The following is a 16,899-nucleotide window of genomic DNA, read 5'->3' on the forward strand; positions in this document are numbered from 1 at the left end:
GAAACACGTACTGCTATCATATACTACTTATATGAATAATGGGGTTCATTGTGACATTTAAGGCATGTCTTTGATCATATTCACCCTCATTCTCCTTTCTTGTTTCACTCGTCCCTTCAGTAGATGCCCACACCGTTAAGAATCATTTCTTCTATTTTGTCATCTTCCTCCATTCGTGGCATTAATAATATTTGTGACAGGGTTAATAGACTGCACATGACAGAGTGAGGCTCTTGTTGCTGGTGGCGCTGCCTAAAATTAAGGCATACCAGCTGGGGAAATGAGGTGTTAGTGTTGGGAAGTCACCACTCTTAGCAAAGTAGAGCATCAAAGGAGAGAGAGCTTGATATGCTCCGATGCTGCTTTCTGAAAACTCCAACGATGGCAATCCTGAGTCATCCCGATGTGTATAAACAAGGACAGAAACCCTATCTCAGACACCCACAGGAGGAGCTGAAGAATGTTGGCGTATGCAGGTGCCATGCCTAAAAATGTCCTGTACTCTGGCAATGGAAGTTACATGTACTGTGGAGTGAGACATTATGTCCCCTTGCTTTCCCTTCACTCCTTTTCATCTATGTGGTTAGGAAGGCAGGAGACTTTCCCTCTCATGTGATTCCTGAACTTGTGTGGTGGTGGCCACTTGTCCATCTGTAGATAGTTAGGTGGTTCCTTCAGGGTGAGTGAGGGAGTATGACACTCACCTCAGGTAGACCTGCCCATAAGCTTCTGCTCAACCACTAACTGCTTAGGAATTCCTTGTGGGATATGGGAGATTTGCCCATCTGCTAACAGTGCAAGGTGACATTTTTTGCTTGGCCACCACCACTTAGCATTTCTTGTGGATATATTCTGTGACTGAGAACTTCAGGCGAAAAGGTTGTGGTACAGGAGCTATGAATCCCAGGTTCTTAGGCCTCCCAGCCCATCTCCTAACTTGAGAGAAATACTGTGGCCATGTTGAGGTTTACAAGATATTGCAGGGTTTGTCTACCATGTTTATATAATGTAGCTTTAAAAATAACCAATTTTTCTCTTTTTCTTCAACTTTTTGATATGCTGTGGCTAATGCGTTTGCAAATTGGGAAAGTAATATCAGTGGAATATTTTCTCCCGTTTCTTTCCCACGAAATAACCTCGGTCCTTACCCCATGGACCCATTTCCTCTTCCTGCAGTGTTTATTCTCTGCTTCCATCTCCCATCACTTTAGTTTAGGCCCCTCCATTTTAATTATCCCTCCTTTTCTTTGCTATGTCTTTTAAGTTCTTTGCCCTATTTGTCTTCTAAATATCATTATTCTTGGTGGTCACTCTTTGCTTCTATTAATGAAGGCTGAAAATTAACTGAAATAATTAATCCCAGTCTTACACAGTCCCCAGCCTCTAGGAATCCCTCATTTGGAGCATTGCTATAGATTAATACTTGGAACCAATACTGAGACACCGTGCAGCTAAAATTGTTGGGCAAAGGGATCTTATGGGAGCCCCAGGATAAGGCAAGGCAGAGAGCGAGCTGAAACCCTGCATATACCTGATAGCCTGCCACCCTCTGCTCATATTTCACTGGTTGCACAGGGCTCTGGCCCTGAAGGCCCCTTGTCAAATCACAGAAAACAATTCTAGACGTAGGCCCACTGGACCAGAGGAACACACTGTTGTACTGTAGAAGTCCTTCCTTCTAGGGAACAACTGGCTTGAGTTAACAATTATTTGTGAGATGGAAAATACCTATCAGTTTATGCCACTATTGTGTGCTGCATAGCATATATAACACTGTGTATTGCAGAAACAGAACCCTTTCTTTTTCTTCCAAACGGATATTTGATCTGGTAAGCATATTTTGATGTAGAGAGTCCAAAGAGACATCTGTTTAGTTGTTAGGTTACATAAGAACCATAAGGGTTGGAGTTAGAAAGATGGCTTACTGCTATATAATAGCATTTGCTATTTTTGCAGTGGAGCAAGGTTCAATTCCCAGCACCCACATCAGATGGCTCACAAACACCTGTAATTCTAGGTCCAGGGGATCTGACATCCTATCTTGGCTTCCTTGGACACCCATATGCACATTACACACATACACACACACACACACACACACACACACACACACACACACACACACACACACACACACACACACACACACACACACACACACACACACACACACACACACACACACACACACACACACACACACACCACACACACACACACACACACACACACACACACACACACACACACACACACACACACACACACACACACACACACACACACACACACACACACACACACACACACACACACACACACACACACACACACACACACACACACACACACACACACTAAAATATCACAAATAAAAAATGATGAAGAATTTCTAAACTACTCAGTCATAGACTTGGTAGTTTACCTTTTTCCTTGGTTCATCAGGTCGATTGCCTCATTTATTTTGTCAAAAGGTAGGCTGTGGGTCACCAGTATGTCCAGATCGAATTTTTTATTCTTGTAGTCAGTAACCAGGTTTGGGACAGAATCTACACTTTTCCAACCTGTAATTTGGCCACAATGTCATATAAAGAAAGGCATGCCACGTGATGTACAGAAGTAGTTTAAGTTTTCTCCTTTAAAGGCATCTCTATGGAATTCATACATGTACATGATACGCTTTGCTAATATCTCCTCTCCCTGAGCTTTCTCTCTTGTTACCTGTCCCACCTCCTGCTGGCTCCCTTCTAGTTGAATATCTTTTTATTTAAATCTAGATAAGTGTGTTTGTTGAAGAGGTGAAATCACTAGGTCAGATTTTGGTCACTTTAAATACATTAAGCTTAAGTTTTACTCCATCTTTAATTTTATGCATTTATTATATTTAAAAGTTCTTCTTTGCCAGGAAGTGGTGGCACACATCTTTAATCCCAGCACTTGGGTGGCAGAGGCAGGCAGATCTCAGAGTACAAGGCCAGCCTGTGGTCTACAGAGTGACAGCCAGGGCTACAAAGAGAAACCCTGTCTTGACAAACTAAAATAAGTAAATAAATAAATAATAAAGTTTTTCTTCATAAGAAAAATTCAAGATTGCTGTCCACTCTAGCTAATAGTTATCTTACTTAGACCAAAATGTCCCTTTTGCTCCTCTCAACTGATTGTTTTGTTTCAATACCACTTGAATTTTTTCCCTTTTCTTTTGAGATAGGTCCATGTTATGAAGGTTGGGTAGGCCTTGAACTCAGTATATCAAAGCTTGCCTCAAACTTACGATCCATCTACTTCATCCTCTTGAGTGCTGGGATTACAGGCTTGTATCACTAAACCCAGCTGCTTAAACCGAATTTCAGTTCGTACATTGTAGTCCTATTTCCATGCAAACTTCAAATACTAGAGTAGTTTTTATATGCTTAATGTTTATACAAATTATTCTTCTTTGTAAAATTCTATAATCCTTAATAATTTCATATAATAGCGAGGAAAATGAAAAACTATGAAGAAAAAAACTGACCTCCAAAGAATGTTCCATTTATAGAACGGCCCATTATAACGTCCACAGTGGCTATATTCATTTCGTCAACCTTTGCTGCAACCACAGTACACGATCCCCAGCCAAATATTGTGCAGTCCACTGCTGCTTTCTGAAATGTCAAACAAAAGATTACCTGGGCATGTGGAGAAATCAACATGAGCTCTAGTATGGCTGTGTACAATGCTCCAGGGAAAATTTGTTCAATGTTACATTTACATAATCGGCTCAAGTTAAGGAAGTCATCACAGTATCTGATTGAAATTTGGGACTCTAGTGTTCTATTATATGTAAAACCTACAAAAATAATTCATTTTTGTTTTGTTTCTCTGTGTAGTCCTGGTTGTCCTGAAACTTGCTCTGTAAACCAGACTAGTGTCAAACTCAGAGATCTACCTGCCTCTGTCTCCCAAGTGCTGGGATTAAAGGCATATGCCATGACACCTGCCTAAAAAAAGGTAATCTTAATACCATCCAAAAGATATTAAAAGGAAATGGGACATATTTTACCCTGTACAAATACCACTGTTTAGCTGAACCTACAAAGTATAACATGTATACTGAGAAACATGAACATAGAACTATGAAGAATCCACAGAACATGGACTTTAGTCAGTAATGGTTAGGTAATCTACCACAAACATTTACTAAAACATGAGAAATTCCTGGGGCCTGGGACCAAAATATTGAAAAGTATGAGGAGAGAGCTAATAACTGATTCTGTAGAGCCTGAGAACACATTGAATACTTAGATTTAAAAGTAGGATAAATATGGAGAAATGCTGAGCAAAAATACTAGAAAATAACTCTTTGTTTCTCTACATTTTAGCCTATGGTGTCTGTCTTGTTGAGATTGTGAGGCCATTGATTTAACTTCCTTGATTGCCGAGTCTCCACATGGAGGAGCAGCCCAAGAGATTTAGACATATGCTAATCGTTGAGACTGAGAACATTGTAAATCTGGGGTTGATGTAAAAATTCGAAGAATTGAAAATGTAAGTTTCAGTGTAGAAGGCCATTCCATGTAGAAGCCATAGGCAAACAGATAAACAGTTTAAATCTTTTGAGACTCATATAGAAGACAAGTGTAAAATTGTTCACATCCTTTGTGGCCAACTTGATTTTGAACCTTTGGGGTGATACTACTTTACAAAAATCTTTGTAACTGAACACTGCATCAGCTCCTGCCTCCAGGTTCCTGCCCTTGTGTGAGGTTTTCCTGGCTTTGTTCAATGATGGACCACAATGTGGAAATGTAAGTCAGATAAACCCTCTCCTCCCCATGGTGTTTGGTTGTAGTGTTTCATCACAGCAATAGAAACCCTATGAAAAAGTCTAATGCTAGCTATCATAATAAATTAAAAAACTGGGGTGGGTAGGCGGCCTTTGCCGTAAGAGCTGAGCTGTGGGAAGTGCAGAATGGATGTGGAGCACTGCAGGCGGTGGGCTTGGCCATGCAGGATGCAGGGCGCAGCACAGGGAAGAAGCACTGAGTGTGTGCTATCCTCAGTAGAGTCAATGTGTACCAGCTTTTACCACCTGCTAGATTCTGGCAGGCAGTGTTTTAACCACCTCTAAGAGGAGGTTTAGTAACCAGGCTGCATGACAGTGTCACTCACATGGAAAAACATCACAACTGCTTTACCCACATAAGGGAAACAGGAAGAGAAAAGATGAATAACTTAGGTGATAAGTTCTTTGGTCATTTCATCCCCGAACAAATGAAAATAAAATTAGTATCTTGAGGAAGTACAAACTAAGTGATTACCTACTGAAGAATAAAGCTGGGCACTACCACAATTGAAAACTACAGAGATGACTGTCTGTGATGGGTGGCTCATCACCTTTTTTATTTGACTTGATAGATGGGGGTGGGGTGGGGTGGGGTGGGTGGGGGAACTTCCCTAGCTAAGTAAAAATAAAGGAAACCACAAGTTACCGATGAGAAATAATTGGAATCATAGTGGAAAACAAAATTGGAAAATATTATTTTCTTCTTGAGATCTCAAAAGAACAAACACGTGGAAATAAGTGCCACGCTGCTCATCTTGGAGGCCTGAGCTCAGAAACCACACTGGCATTTGGGGAGTGCTCCAACTTAGACTTGGTCTGACCGTGTCCTTGAAGGATCCATGCATTGGTCTTCTGTGTGGCAAGGTTGATCTTTAATAGGCCTGATGGACACGTGTGCTCCCACCATAATCCCGTTCATGTGGGGTGATGCAAAGAGGAGAGTCTCATTCGAGTTGGCCCTGTGCTGTTTATATTTTTTCAGCTTCCAAAATATAAGCAAAATAAACTCTTTATCTTAGTAAGCACCAAACCACAGGTGGCTCATTATAGTGACATGAAACGTCCTAACAGAGAAGCCACAGCAGTGAGCTTTGACCCAAAGTGTGGCTAAGGGAACAAGTAGTTGATGAGTTATAGCTGACAATTTTCTTCTTTCTGGCCTTTGAAAATATTAATATAATGAAAGCCACCCACTGTTATAAATGTGGCTCGCTTTCCCTTATTATTTGGTGATTAAAGAGCATTTTGGAAGTAAGATGTGTGGGCTGAGGATGGAGAGAGAAATCCACATACCAAGGTCTGAGCTGTGCCTGCACAGTCGAGGGAGAAATCCACACCTCCGTTGGTCAGTTCAGTGATGACATCCTGGACCGGTTTATCTAGGTCTTTGGGATTAAGGCAGTCAGTGGCTCCCAGGGCCTTGGCTTTTGGAAACTTGTCACTGTTGACATCAATAGCTATGATTCTGGAAGCACCTGCTGCTTTACATCCCATCACAGCAGAAAGACCTACACAGCCCAGGCCAAAGACAGCACAGGTGGAACCAGGGGTGACCTGCAGGCAAGTAAAGTACAGAGTGACTTAAAGCTGCTGCTCTCAGCCATTTCTTTCATAGGGGAGGGAGAGGTGACTCAGACACACCAATTAAAAAATGCCTGCTATAAAGCTATGGCGTATCCAGTGGTGAAGACGCCACCACTGTGAAGACAAATGCATTCCTATCAAAATTTGTCAAATTATTTAAGGGCCATTAAGGTACCAGTTCTTAAGGAGCAAACCCAAGTGGAAAGAATTCTTTCACCTTGCCTATCAGTGATGTCAGAAAACAAATAAAAAGCTCACACATTCTAAAGGAGTTTGTTTGTTTTTTTTTTTTTTTCCCATTGAGACTGGGTCAGAGGTAAATAAGGTTCTAATGGACCTTATTTTGATGTGCAGTTGTTTTTGAATGACCATTGACATTTCTATAAATGTTAGTGGATGCACTTGATTATTCCAGATTGTCACTATTTAGGTGGGATGATGACCAAATATCTTCTAATGGAACTGAAGGATGCTCATTTGCTGGTTGTAGACACGTTCCCACTATTAGGCCACAGTGCTCTTGAACTTGAGATCATCTTGCTCCGGCCTCTACAGTGCTCTATAGGACAGGCATGTGGTACCACACTGGGTGAAGTTTTGATGACTCCTTTTTTACCTTTCTGTTCCATTCCCATGATTTTCCACAACAGCTGTATATGGTGGCACTTTTCTCTCTGGTGTCTTAACCTCCTCTTCCTGGGTCCAGCCAGTGTATTTTGCATCTAATTCCCTTAAATTAAACTATATTCTAACCTTCTAGCCCTGGCTTACACAGCATTATCTCCATGAACCTGTTCTTGATTCTTCAGTCAGAAATCAGTGCTGTTTTGCTTTTCTTATACCATGCACAATAATTTATACTCCCCTCTTTCTCTTAGTTTGGTTTTGAAATGGGGTATCACATTGTAGAGCAGGCTGACCTGGAACTCACTATATAGCTTATGTTGGCCTCATGGGGATCCTCTGGCCTTAGTCTCTCAAATGCTGGGGATCCAGGCATGAGCCATCATGCTGGCCAGTATTTTAAAGGCAGGGCTTGTTGCGTCCCTTGCATTATTGAGGACTCATGTCTACCAAGTCTTTGATGAGGAGCGTCTTACACAGACTTAATTAGAAGCAATGTACAGTATGGTAAGAGAAATCATGTAGTTGGCACAAATTCTTAGAAGAGTGGCAGAAAATACGACAGATAGAAAAGCTTAATTAGTATTTTCTGATGCGTATTAGGAACTTCTTAAATTAAAGAATAAGCAAAAAGAGAAGATAAAATCTGTCCAAAAGACATATTGATGTCGTCTAATTTGGAAACTTAATTAGTAAGGAGCACAGGTGTTACACATCTATTAGTTTATGCAATGGGGAAAGTCAGGCTGTTGAGTAAACTGTGCTGAGAAAACTGATAACAACATGCAGAAAACACAGACTGACTGACTGACTGACTGACTGACTGACTGACTGACTGACTCCCTCCCTCCCTCCCTCCCTCCCTCCCTCCCTCCCTCCCTCCCTCCTTCCTTGTTCCTTCCTTCCTGAGACAAGGGTCTCTGTATGTAGTTCTGGCTGTCTTGAAATTCACTTTCTAGATCAAGGTAGCCTCAAATCCACAGAGATCCAACTGCCTTTGCCTTCCAGTGTGATCAAAGACGTGTGCCACCATGCCAAATTGACTCTCATACCATATGCAAATTCACAGTGCTCACAAGCAATGCTCACAGTGGGTTAAAGACAAACGCAACAGATAAAGCTATAAATCCACTAGACAAAACATAATGGAAAGTATTCATGACCACAATCTGCACAGTGATTTCCTGGGTCTCATTCTAAAGACCATAGGAGCTGGGGCAAAGATCACAAGATCAAACAAGGCCATTGTGGACAAGCCTAGTGAGGCCCTGTCTCCAAAAACAGAAGAAAACAAACAAAAAATGAAGCATACAAACAAAAGAAAAATACATGAATGGGATTATATTAGTCTAAAATCTTCTGCATAACCAAGGAGACAGCCAACAGAATTTATAAAACCTAAGAAATGGGAGAATATATTTGCAAACCATATATCCAACCCAGTGCTAATACCAAAACATCTGAGGAAATCTGCACAGAATGGTGACTATCACCAGCAGCTAATCTATACTTAAATATTGCCGGGGATACAAGTTGAGGGTTTTTATTACAAAAGGTAATTTTGTGTGGAAATAGGTATATTATTTTATCACTTAACACACTATCTATCTATCTATCTATCTATCTATCTATCTATGTAAACATCACATTGTACTCCATGTATAATTTTAATTGATTAAAATGCTTCAAGGGACAGGAAAGAGAGGGCTTAGCAGTTAAGAGCACCTGTTCTAGCAGAGGACCCAGGTTTGATTCCCAGCCCTCATATGCGAGCTCACAACCATCTGTAACTCTAGTTACAGGGGATTGGATCCCCTCTTCCACAGGTACATATATTTCATGTACATATACATGTAGGCAAAACACTCAAACACATAAAGTAAATATATTTTATAAAAGATTAAAAAATACCCCAACCAATCAAAATCTAAATTCAAAGTGGAAGTCCAGCATGGTGTGGCTCATGCCTGTAATTCTGGCACTTGGAAGGTAGAGTCAGGAGGACCATGGGTTTGAGGGAAGCCTGGTAGATATAGTGGTGGTGGTGGTGGTAGTGAATGAGTAAGCTACAGATAGATGATAGGTATACGTAGATTGATAGAAAGAAAGAAAGAAAGAAATGTTAAGGAATATTTGTTTAGACTGTGAAGATGCTTTTTTTTTTTTTTTTTTGCCAAGGCACCTTCTGATTGTTTTAATAAAGAGCTGAATGGCCAATAGCTAGGCAGAAAGAGGTTAGGTGGGACTTCCGGGGACAGAGAGGACTCTGGGAAGAAGAAAGGTGGAGTCGCCACCAGCATAGGCAGTATGGAGAGAAGAGGTAATGAGCCACACGGCAGAACATAGATTAAAATAAATGGGTTAACTTAAGTTATAAGAGCTAGTGGGACAAGCCTAAGCTAAGGCTAAGCTTTCAGAATTAATAATAAGTCTCTGTCATTAATTTGTGAGCTGGCAGCCCAAAGAAAAATCCAACTATATAGTTAGCAGTAGACTGACTTATATCTAATGTGTCTAGTGGAGCCAGTGGGGACAGATGGGGCTTCTTTGCGGCACTGCTTCAGGGATGCCCAAAGCATCAATGAGATGGCATTCCTGCCATCTCAGACTTCTTCTTTTTTTAAAGCTATCTTGTCTCTTTGTAACCCAGTTAAGCCTTGCAAGAGTGTTCAAATTCTAATAGGATTTCAGGAACACATCTTTCAAGAACATAATCTCTTGAAACCACAAAGGGATGGGAAATGGGTAAATTCTTATTAACTGAGGGAGAATAATCAACAGAATCAGGGGGAAAACTGGTGGCTAAATGGAAATAGGTGGGGTTTCTCCATTTAGAGGTCATACTTAGATGAGCTTTATTTAAATCAGGGCACATCCATATGTAGCTTACTAAACCAATGTTTTGTATATGCAATATAACTTAATGTGCTCACAACGATTGATGCTATTATTTAGAGACATCTAATAGCCTGCATAAAATCACAGAGGCTGAACTGGAGGTGTAGCTCTTTGGTATAGCGTTTTCCTAGCAGGTGCAATGCCTTGGGTTCAATCCCCAGGCTGTGAAAACAGAAAATTACAGAGGCAGTAAATGGTACAGCTAATTACAGTGGCAATAAGCAGTATAACCAGATTGTGAAGACAGTCCTAACTCCTTTATACAACATTGACTCCCAGTAACCTTTGTTTGCAGACAGCATAACATTTAATGATGTACCTTGGCAGTGTTGATAGCAGCCCCATAGCCTGATGAGAACCCACATCCAATCAGACAAACTCTCTCTAAGTTTGCCTCGTCATCGACTCTGGCAAGATTGGCTTCTGAAACTACAGTGTACTGAGAGAACGAACTGACTCCCATGAAATGGTAAATTGGTTTTCCTTTGCAGGTAAATCTACTTGTTCTGTCTTCCATGAGCTCTTGATCAATTGTGGGGCATTTAAAGTTCCTAGAAAAAGAAATGGACACAGTGAAGAAGAGATATTGAATATCATATGTTTGTCATGAATGCTTTGTGGAATCGAATGGAAAAGCTGGGAAAATAATTTGTTACTTTTCACATCCACACATAGTATTTTTGAGCAATTTTAGTGTTAATACCAACAAACTTTTATTGGGTTCTTTCTCTGTTAACTCATTTTTTTTTCCTGCCAGTAAATTGAAGCAAAACTAAAAATAGAATAGTACAATGACCCTCAATGTACTCCAATGACCTTCTGGCTTAATTAACTGCTAAGTCCTGTCCAGTCAAGTTTCACCCATCACCCTCCGAAGTACACACTTGTTCTCCGGCATCACATTGTCTCATCTGTTTTGAGATATTCATATTTCTAAAGGATTCTGTTAAGTTGGCACATTGCATTTTACTAAGACGTCTTTTAAATTTATAACTCCCATATTGTAATTTCCTTGTGGAAAACTAGAGTTGTTGGTCCCATAGAGTTTCCCTCCTTATCAGTGTTGCTGGTCATTCTACTGAAAGCTGGTTTAACATGTCTCTCTGTGTCAGCATTGCCTCTTAATTAGAAGTTTTTATTGAAATGTCTGATTCAGATTTCATGGTTTTTTTTTTTGGGGGGGTACTTCAAAGGTAGTGTGATACACCTAGAGGGGTCATTGCATCTTATTATTTCTCTTTTTATAATATTAGAATCCATGGCCATTGTCTAAATCCATAATTTCATTAACAGTTAGCAAAAAAGTATAGTTTTAATTCAACCTTGCAAACTGACAGTATCTTCTTGTAGATAGAGGAACAGAGGCATGGATATGAGTAATAGGGTTTTAAGTTACCTTTTAAAACTATTTGCTTATTATGTGTGTGTATGTGTGTGAGTGTATATGTGCCACATGTGTGTAGGTGGCACAGAGGCCAGGAGAGGGCATTGGATCTCCTGGAACTGGAGTTATAGGTGGTTAATGAGCCACTATGTAGATGCTGGTAACTGAACTCAAGTCCTGTGCAATACTAGTGACTACTTTTAACAGCTGAGCCATTCTCTAGCCCAAGTTTTAATTTCCTAAATAACAAGCTTCAATCAGCATTCAGGACAAATACATCAGTTTGAGGTGACTAAGAGTCACAACTGTTGAGCTACAGTGTCTGTGAAAAACCTGGGTTCAGTACTGAAGCTGTATAGCCCTGGAATAAATTAATGCACCTCTATGAATTCATTCTCACTCCCCTAGAAGTAGATACAATTTTAACTTGGAATTTATCATTCCAGTGATGTGTTTATACTTTTGTTATATACACATGTAACCATAAATTCTGGTACTGTCTTTCTGTGACACACATATAGGATGTCCTTTAGCATCTTGCTAACGTGTGTAAAATTAGGTTAGTATGTATATTTTAAGTCTAGCTATTTTCATTATATAGTTGTTCATTGTGTTACTATGTAGCAGTGGATAAACCTGTTATTCTTACTCTTTTATTGAGCGGCACCCCTATGGTTTCCTATTGTTCTTCTTAGCCACATGACTTACAAGACTACTTATACTCTTATTAACAGTGATGGGGCTTACCGGAGTTTCCCACAGAGGTTTGTAAGAGGACTCAGACAGAACTTGCACTTTTTACACTGAGGTGCAAAGAATGGAATTACTTTGTCACCTAGAAAGAAAGGCCATGTGTTAGATGGTACCTAAGATGTAGTTACAGTTTCTGAAGTGTGGCTAGGATGTGAACTGTCGGTAGAGAACTTGCCTGTTTATGCAAGGTCTCAGACTTGATTCCCAGCCCTAAAAAAACTTTCTCTCAGATAAATCAGTAGAAAACACCATTTTTGTAGTATACATTTTATATTCAACTGAAATATAGTACTTCAGAAGAGTACAAGACCGTGGGTTCTTTCACACACTGCACTTTTGTCTTTCTTAGTCTGCTTGTCAGCCACGTGACAGCCTGCACTGGTATTAAGAGGTGCAGGGTTGTGGCTGGGAATATGCTCACCGAAGTCTCTGTGTATGACTGTTGCTTACTGCCTTCCCAAACACTTGTATGGAATAGAAAGTCCCTGTGCCCTGTGGGACAGAGGAGGTGTGCCATGTAGGCGAGAGGTAGAGCATAGACTTTGTATTACTGCCCACGTTGTACCATTCTGTTCAGTTTTTTTTTTTTTTTATTTTTTCGAGACAGGGTTTCTCTGTGTAGCTTTGGAGCCTATCCTGGCACTTGCTCTGGAGACCAGGCTGCCCTCGAACTTGCAGAGATCCACCTGCCTCTGCCTCCCGAGTGCTGGGATTAAAGGCGTGCGCCACCAACGCCCGACCATTCTGTTCATTTTCCAATCCCACGTTTATTAGCTCCTTAACCAGTTCCTGTTTGGTTCTTTGATGACCGATTCGATGATAATGCACATGAGATCAGCAGCTAGTGTGTTTGCTCGTGTTTTACTTCTCACCGCCGCATTTTAGAAAAGAGAAACCCAAGTCTAATCACAAAAATCGTTGTAACTGGCCTAGTCATACAGCTAGTAAATGGCAGAGTCAGGACTAAAGGTAGACACTGGTCACACCTTCAACAATGCAGGGTTTGAGGGAGCAAATCTGTGCTCATACTTGGAGTGGAAAATACTAATATGCTTTCGAGTTTGGATGAGGGGTGATGTGGTTCACTCACTGGCTTGCTTCAGAGTATTGTGTTTTATCTTATGAACTCCCAAAATGACACTTAAACTAAAATTGATATGTGTATGATGCCTTTCCCTTAAGCCTTCAGCAAACCGTCACTTTTTACATAACCATAAAGTAAATTTCCATTTCACATGGAGGAAGCATTTGTGAACCATACAAGCTTCAGTTTGCACTAACCCTATAGCTTTGCTTTATAGGACAACTTCTCTGTTTATGTAAATAACATGACTGTATTTCCAGAATTTTATTAGGCTACTCTGGTTTCAAATAGTCTGTTTCCTTGTTATGCCATGACAGATTGTTTGTGTCAGTTTTCCTTTAGGAAAGATGAATTCTTAGCAAAGCCCAGGCAGCACAAAAAGCAAAGGCAGTTGTGAGGAGCCATCACAGGGAAGGCTGAGAATTCCTAGTTCATTGAAATCAGAAGTGAAATACCTGGTTTGAAGTTGGTCACTCCTGGCCCAACGCTTTCTACAATTCCTGCACACTCATGGCCAAGGACTACAGGAAAGAGAGCTTTCTTCTTAGGATTGGTAGCGTTGATGTCAGTAGGGCACACACACATGGCGATTACCTACAAAGGAAGCAAGGCAGACTTGAGTTGTGGTTCTGTAGCTATGTTCTTAGGCCCAACAGTATCATGAAGCATTATAGCAATCCCAGTATTTAGTAAAAGAATTATATTTTGAAAAAAAGGGACATAAATAATTTACTATGCTATATTCTTTTATTCCTGGAATCCAGTTTAATTTTCTAAATTTTTTTGTTGCTTGAAAAAAACACACTGTGTTAGTGATACTATTTCTAGGAGAGGAAACATCAAAGGAAAAAGAGATGAGAGAATGTACACCATGCAGTTGTAACAACATAGGTCTACATGGCCTTGTTAGGAGGAAGTATGTCACTGAAGAGGTGGGGTTTGAGTCTCATATATGCTCAAGCCACATACAGTGTCTCAGATCACTTCCTGTTGCCTGTGAGTCAAGATGTAAGAACTCTCAGCTCCTTCTCTAGCATCATGTCTATCTGCATGCTGCCTTGCTTCCTGTCATGACAATAATGGACTAAACCTCTGAACTATAAGCAAGCCACCCAATTAAATGTTTTCCTTTATAAGAGTTGCTGTGGTCATGGTGTCTCTTCATAGCAATAGGTACCCCAACTAAGACACATGACAATGCCTCTTTTTAAGTCTGATTCTAAAAATAGATTTGTCCACAGGGGAAAGTCAACATTCAGTTCAGGGCCATGTCTGTATTGTCCAGCTAAAGTCTCTACTCACCTGAATTCGAACTTCATGAGCCCTAGGAGGAGACACTTCAACTTCTTCAATGCAAAGGGGACTGCCTGTTTCCCAGGCAATGGCTGCCTTGCATGTAATAACCTGAAGGAGAGAGGAAGGACAGGAGAGAGGTGAGAGACAGAATAGTGGTGAGAGAAGGGAGGGAAAGATAGAATAAGGTGGTTTTTGTCCATAAAGGCCAATGCCTTTTATGGACATGTATAATTACATGAAAAAGGAGTTTGTGACTAGATGCATGTATACTTACATTATTTTCAGGAGAAGATGTCTTCACATAAATTAATTTCTATGTTAGAGCCATTGTAATTTTTATATCTTGAGGAAACAAATATATAAAAATTTACTCTAATACCATGCCTACATATTTATCTCTAAGCAAAGAAGATGTAATTATAAGGCTTAAAGTTTTGGTGGATTGTCAATAGGCATTTGTAGCCAGCTCTAAAGTATCTGAGTCCAGCTCATTAGCATAGGTGTGATTTGCTACTAGAGTGTAGTCATTGGACAAACAGGTATTTCTGTCACTCTGGAACTGTTAGAGGAGAAAGTCCCATTCTAAATCCACTAACTTGGAATTGACTAGGGTCTCCAGATGATAAAAAACCTGGCAACTGAGACTTACACAGTCAATTACACAATCAGTAGAATGTAAGTTAAATAAAAATTGTTCTCTTTCTGAGAATTGAGCTCAAGTGCATGAAAAGAAACAAAGCACCTAAAGTTTTACAATTAATTCCTACATTAAGTTTTTTAGTCTAAAATTTCATTTTTAATTTCAAATATATGTAAAAATGAAAGAAAATGTGAAGTCTGTCATCTTTTGTTCTTACTACTACCTGTACTGTTGGCATACATTTTTGACCATTTGAAAACCTGCTTCTCAATTGTTCTTTGCAATATTTAATTATGATTTAAATTGTTATTTCTTAAATTGCAAACACAATGTATATTCATTACAAGAAATTTCAAAATACAAGTAAGAAAAAATCCATCTATACTTTTGTCACTTTCCTTCCCCTTATGTTGAAAAGCCACTGGGTGTCCTCCATGGGGCCATATACACAGCATTTTGCAATCTACTTTGTCCCATCTGTTCCTATGCTTTAAATTTCTCTGCACTGATGGTTATAGCATAGGAAACTTGATTTTCTCCCCGCCACCCACCCCCCATTTAAATAACATGTGAGTACCGTAGAAGACACTTTAGCAAATGTGTTTTCCTTAGAACACATTTCTAGCTTATGCACTGCTCCAGTCAGTCTCTTTAGCTGACTTTAAATCACTGTGCTTTGAGTGTAACCCGGAAGGAAGCATCTTCAGCAACTGTGCAAAGACATAAGAGAAGCAGAAGCTAAATGCAGATGTAGGCTAATTACTTACTTTCCCCTTGGTGCCCATTTTCCTTGGGAAGCTTGCTTTGGAAGTGTCTTTCTGACTGGCCTTTCACGTCTACCCAGATGCTCTGTGTCCTGTGCTGAGAACTCTGAGTAAATAGCATTCCTGCTGGCTGCCTCTCCTATCACAGCCCTGCCTGACTCCTCCTGTGACATTTGTACTGTCATAGTTCATCCACAAACCTATCGCTCCCAGTTGCACCAAGACTTTTTTTCCCCCCGAGATAGGGTTTCTCTGTGGCTTTGGAGGCTGTCCTGGAACTAGCTCTTGTAGACCAGGGTGGTCTCGAACTCACAGAGATCCGCCTGCTTCTGCCTCCCGAGTGCTGGGATTAAAGGTGTGTGTGTCACCAATGCCCAGCCCAAGACTTTTTTTTTTTTTAATTAGCTCTTTTCTTATCTTTTATTACAATTTATCAAATAGAGAAAGTGCATTACTTGTCTAAGGCTGAGTTACAAATTACTACTAAGTAGAGGTATTTCAATTGCTCTGAAACTTCCCTTTCACCCATTCTTTTCTTTTACACCCTCATAATAATTTGCTTGTGATTTGTGATTTTACCAAGTATTTTGTTTTCCTACCTAATAGTTTAGATTTGTTTATTAATACGTTTGTGTGAATAGACTCATAGTGTATACCCTTACATTTGTTTCACCTTTAATTTTGTTTGTTCACTGTTCACAGTGCCTTTATTTATTTATTTTATGTGTGTGGACATTTTGACTGTGTTTGTGTCTGTGTTCCGCATGTGTGCTTGGTGTCCATGGAAGCCAGAGAGATTGTCAGAGCTCCTAGGATTGGAGTTATAGACAGTTGTGAGCTGCCACTTAGGTTCTAGGAATTGAATCCAGGCCCTCTAGAAGAGTGACCAGTGCTCTTAATTGCTGAGCAATCTTTGCAGTCATTCACAGTGTCCTTAGTTGTAGTTTATTTTTCTTACTGTTGAATATTACACTGTATCACCATATTTTATGCATTCTTCCTTTTTTCCTGCTGTTTTGCTTTTTTCTTTTTGCTCATGGTGAGTCAGTG

General features: G+C 40.1%; 1 protein-coding gene across 1 annotated transcript; it reads right to left on the reverse strand.

The window, feature by feature from the left end:
- Positions 1–2,361: 2,361 nt before the first annotated feature.
- LOC100767633 (all-trans-retinol dehydrogenase [NAD(+)] ADH4) lies at positions 2,362–15,870 on the reverse strand. The gene is made up of 8 exons (XM_035450727.1): positions 15,853–15,870; positions 14,452–14,553; positions 13,605–13,743; positions 12,060–12,147; positions 10,248–10,479; positions 6,116–6,376; positions 3,512–3,641; positions 2,362–2,564 (listed from the first exon to the last, which is right to left on the reverse strand). Exons 1-8 carry the CDS (start codon positions 15,868–15,870, stop codon positions 2,422–2,424), a joined length of 1,113 nt encoding a protein of 370 aa, XP_035306618.1. The 3' UTR covers positions 2,362–2,421.
- Between the last annotated feature and the right edge of the window lie 1,029 nt (positions 15,871–16,899).

Source organism: Cricetulus griseus (assembly GCF_003668045.3).
Source record: "Cricetulus griseus strain 17A/GY chromosome 1 unlocalized genomic scaffold, alternate assembly CriGri-PICRH-1.0 chr1_0, whole genome shotgun sequence".
Classification (NCBI taxonomy): Eukaryota; Metazoa; Chordata; class Mammalia; order Rodentia; family Cricetidae; genus Cricetulus; species Cricetulus griseus.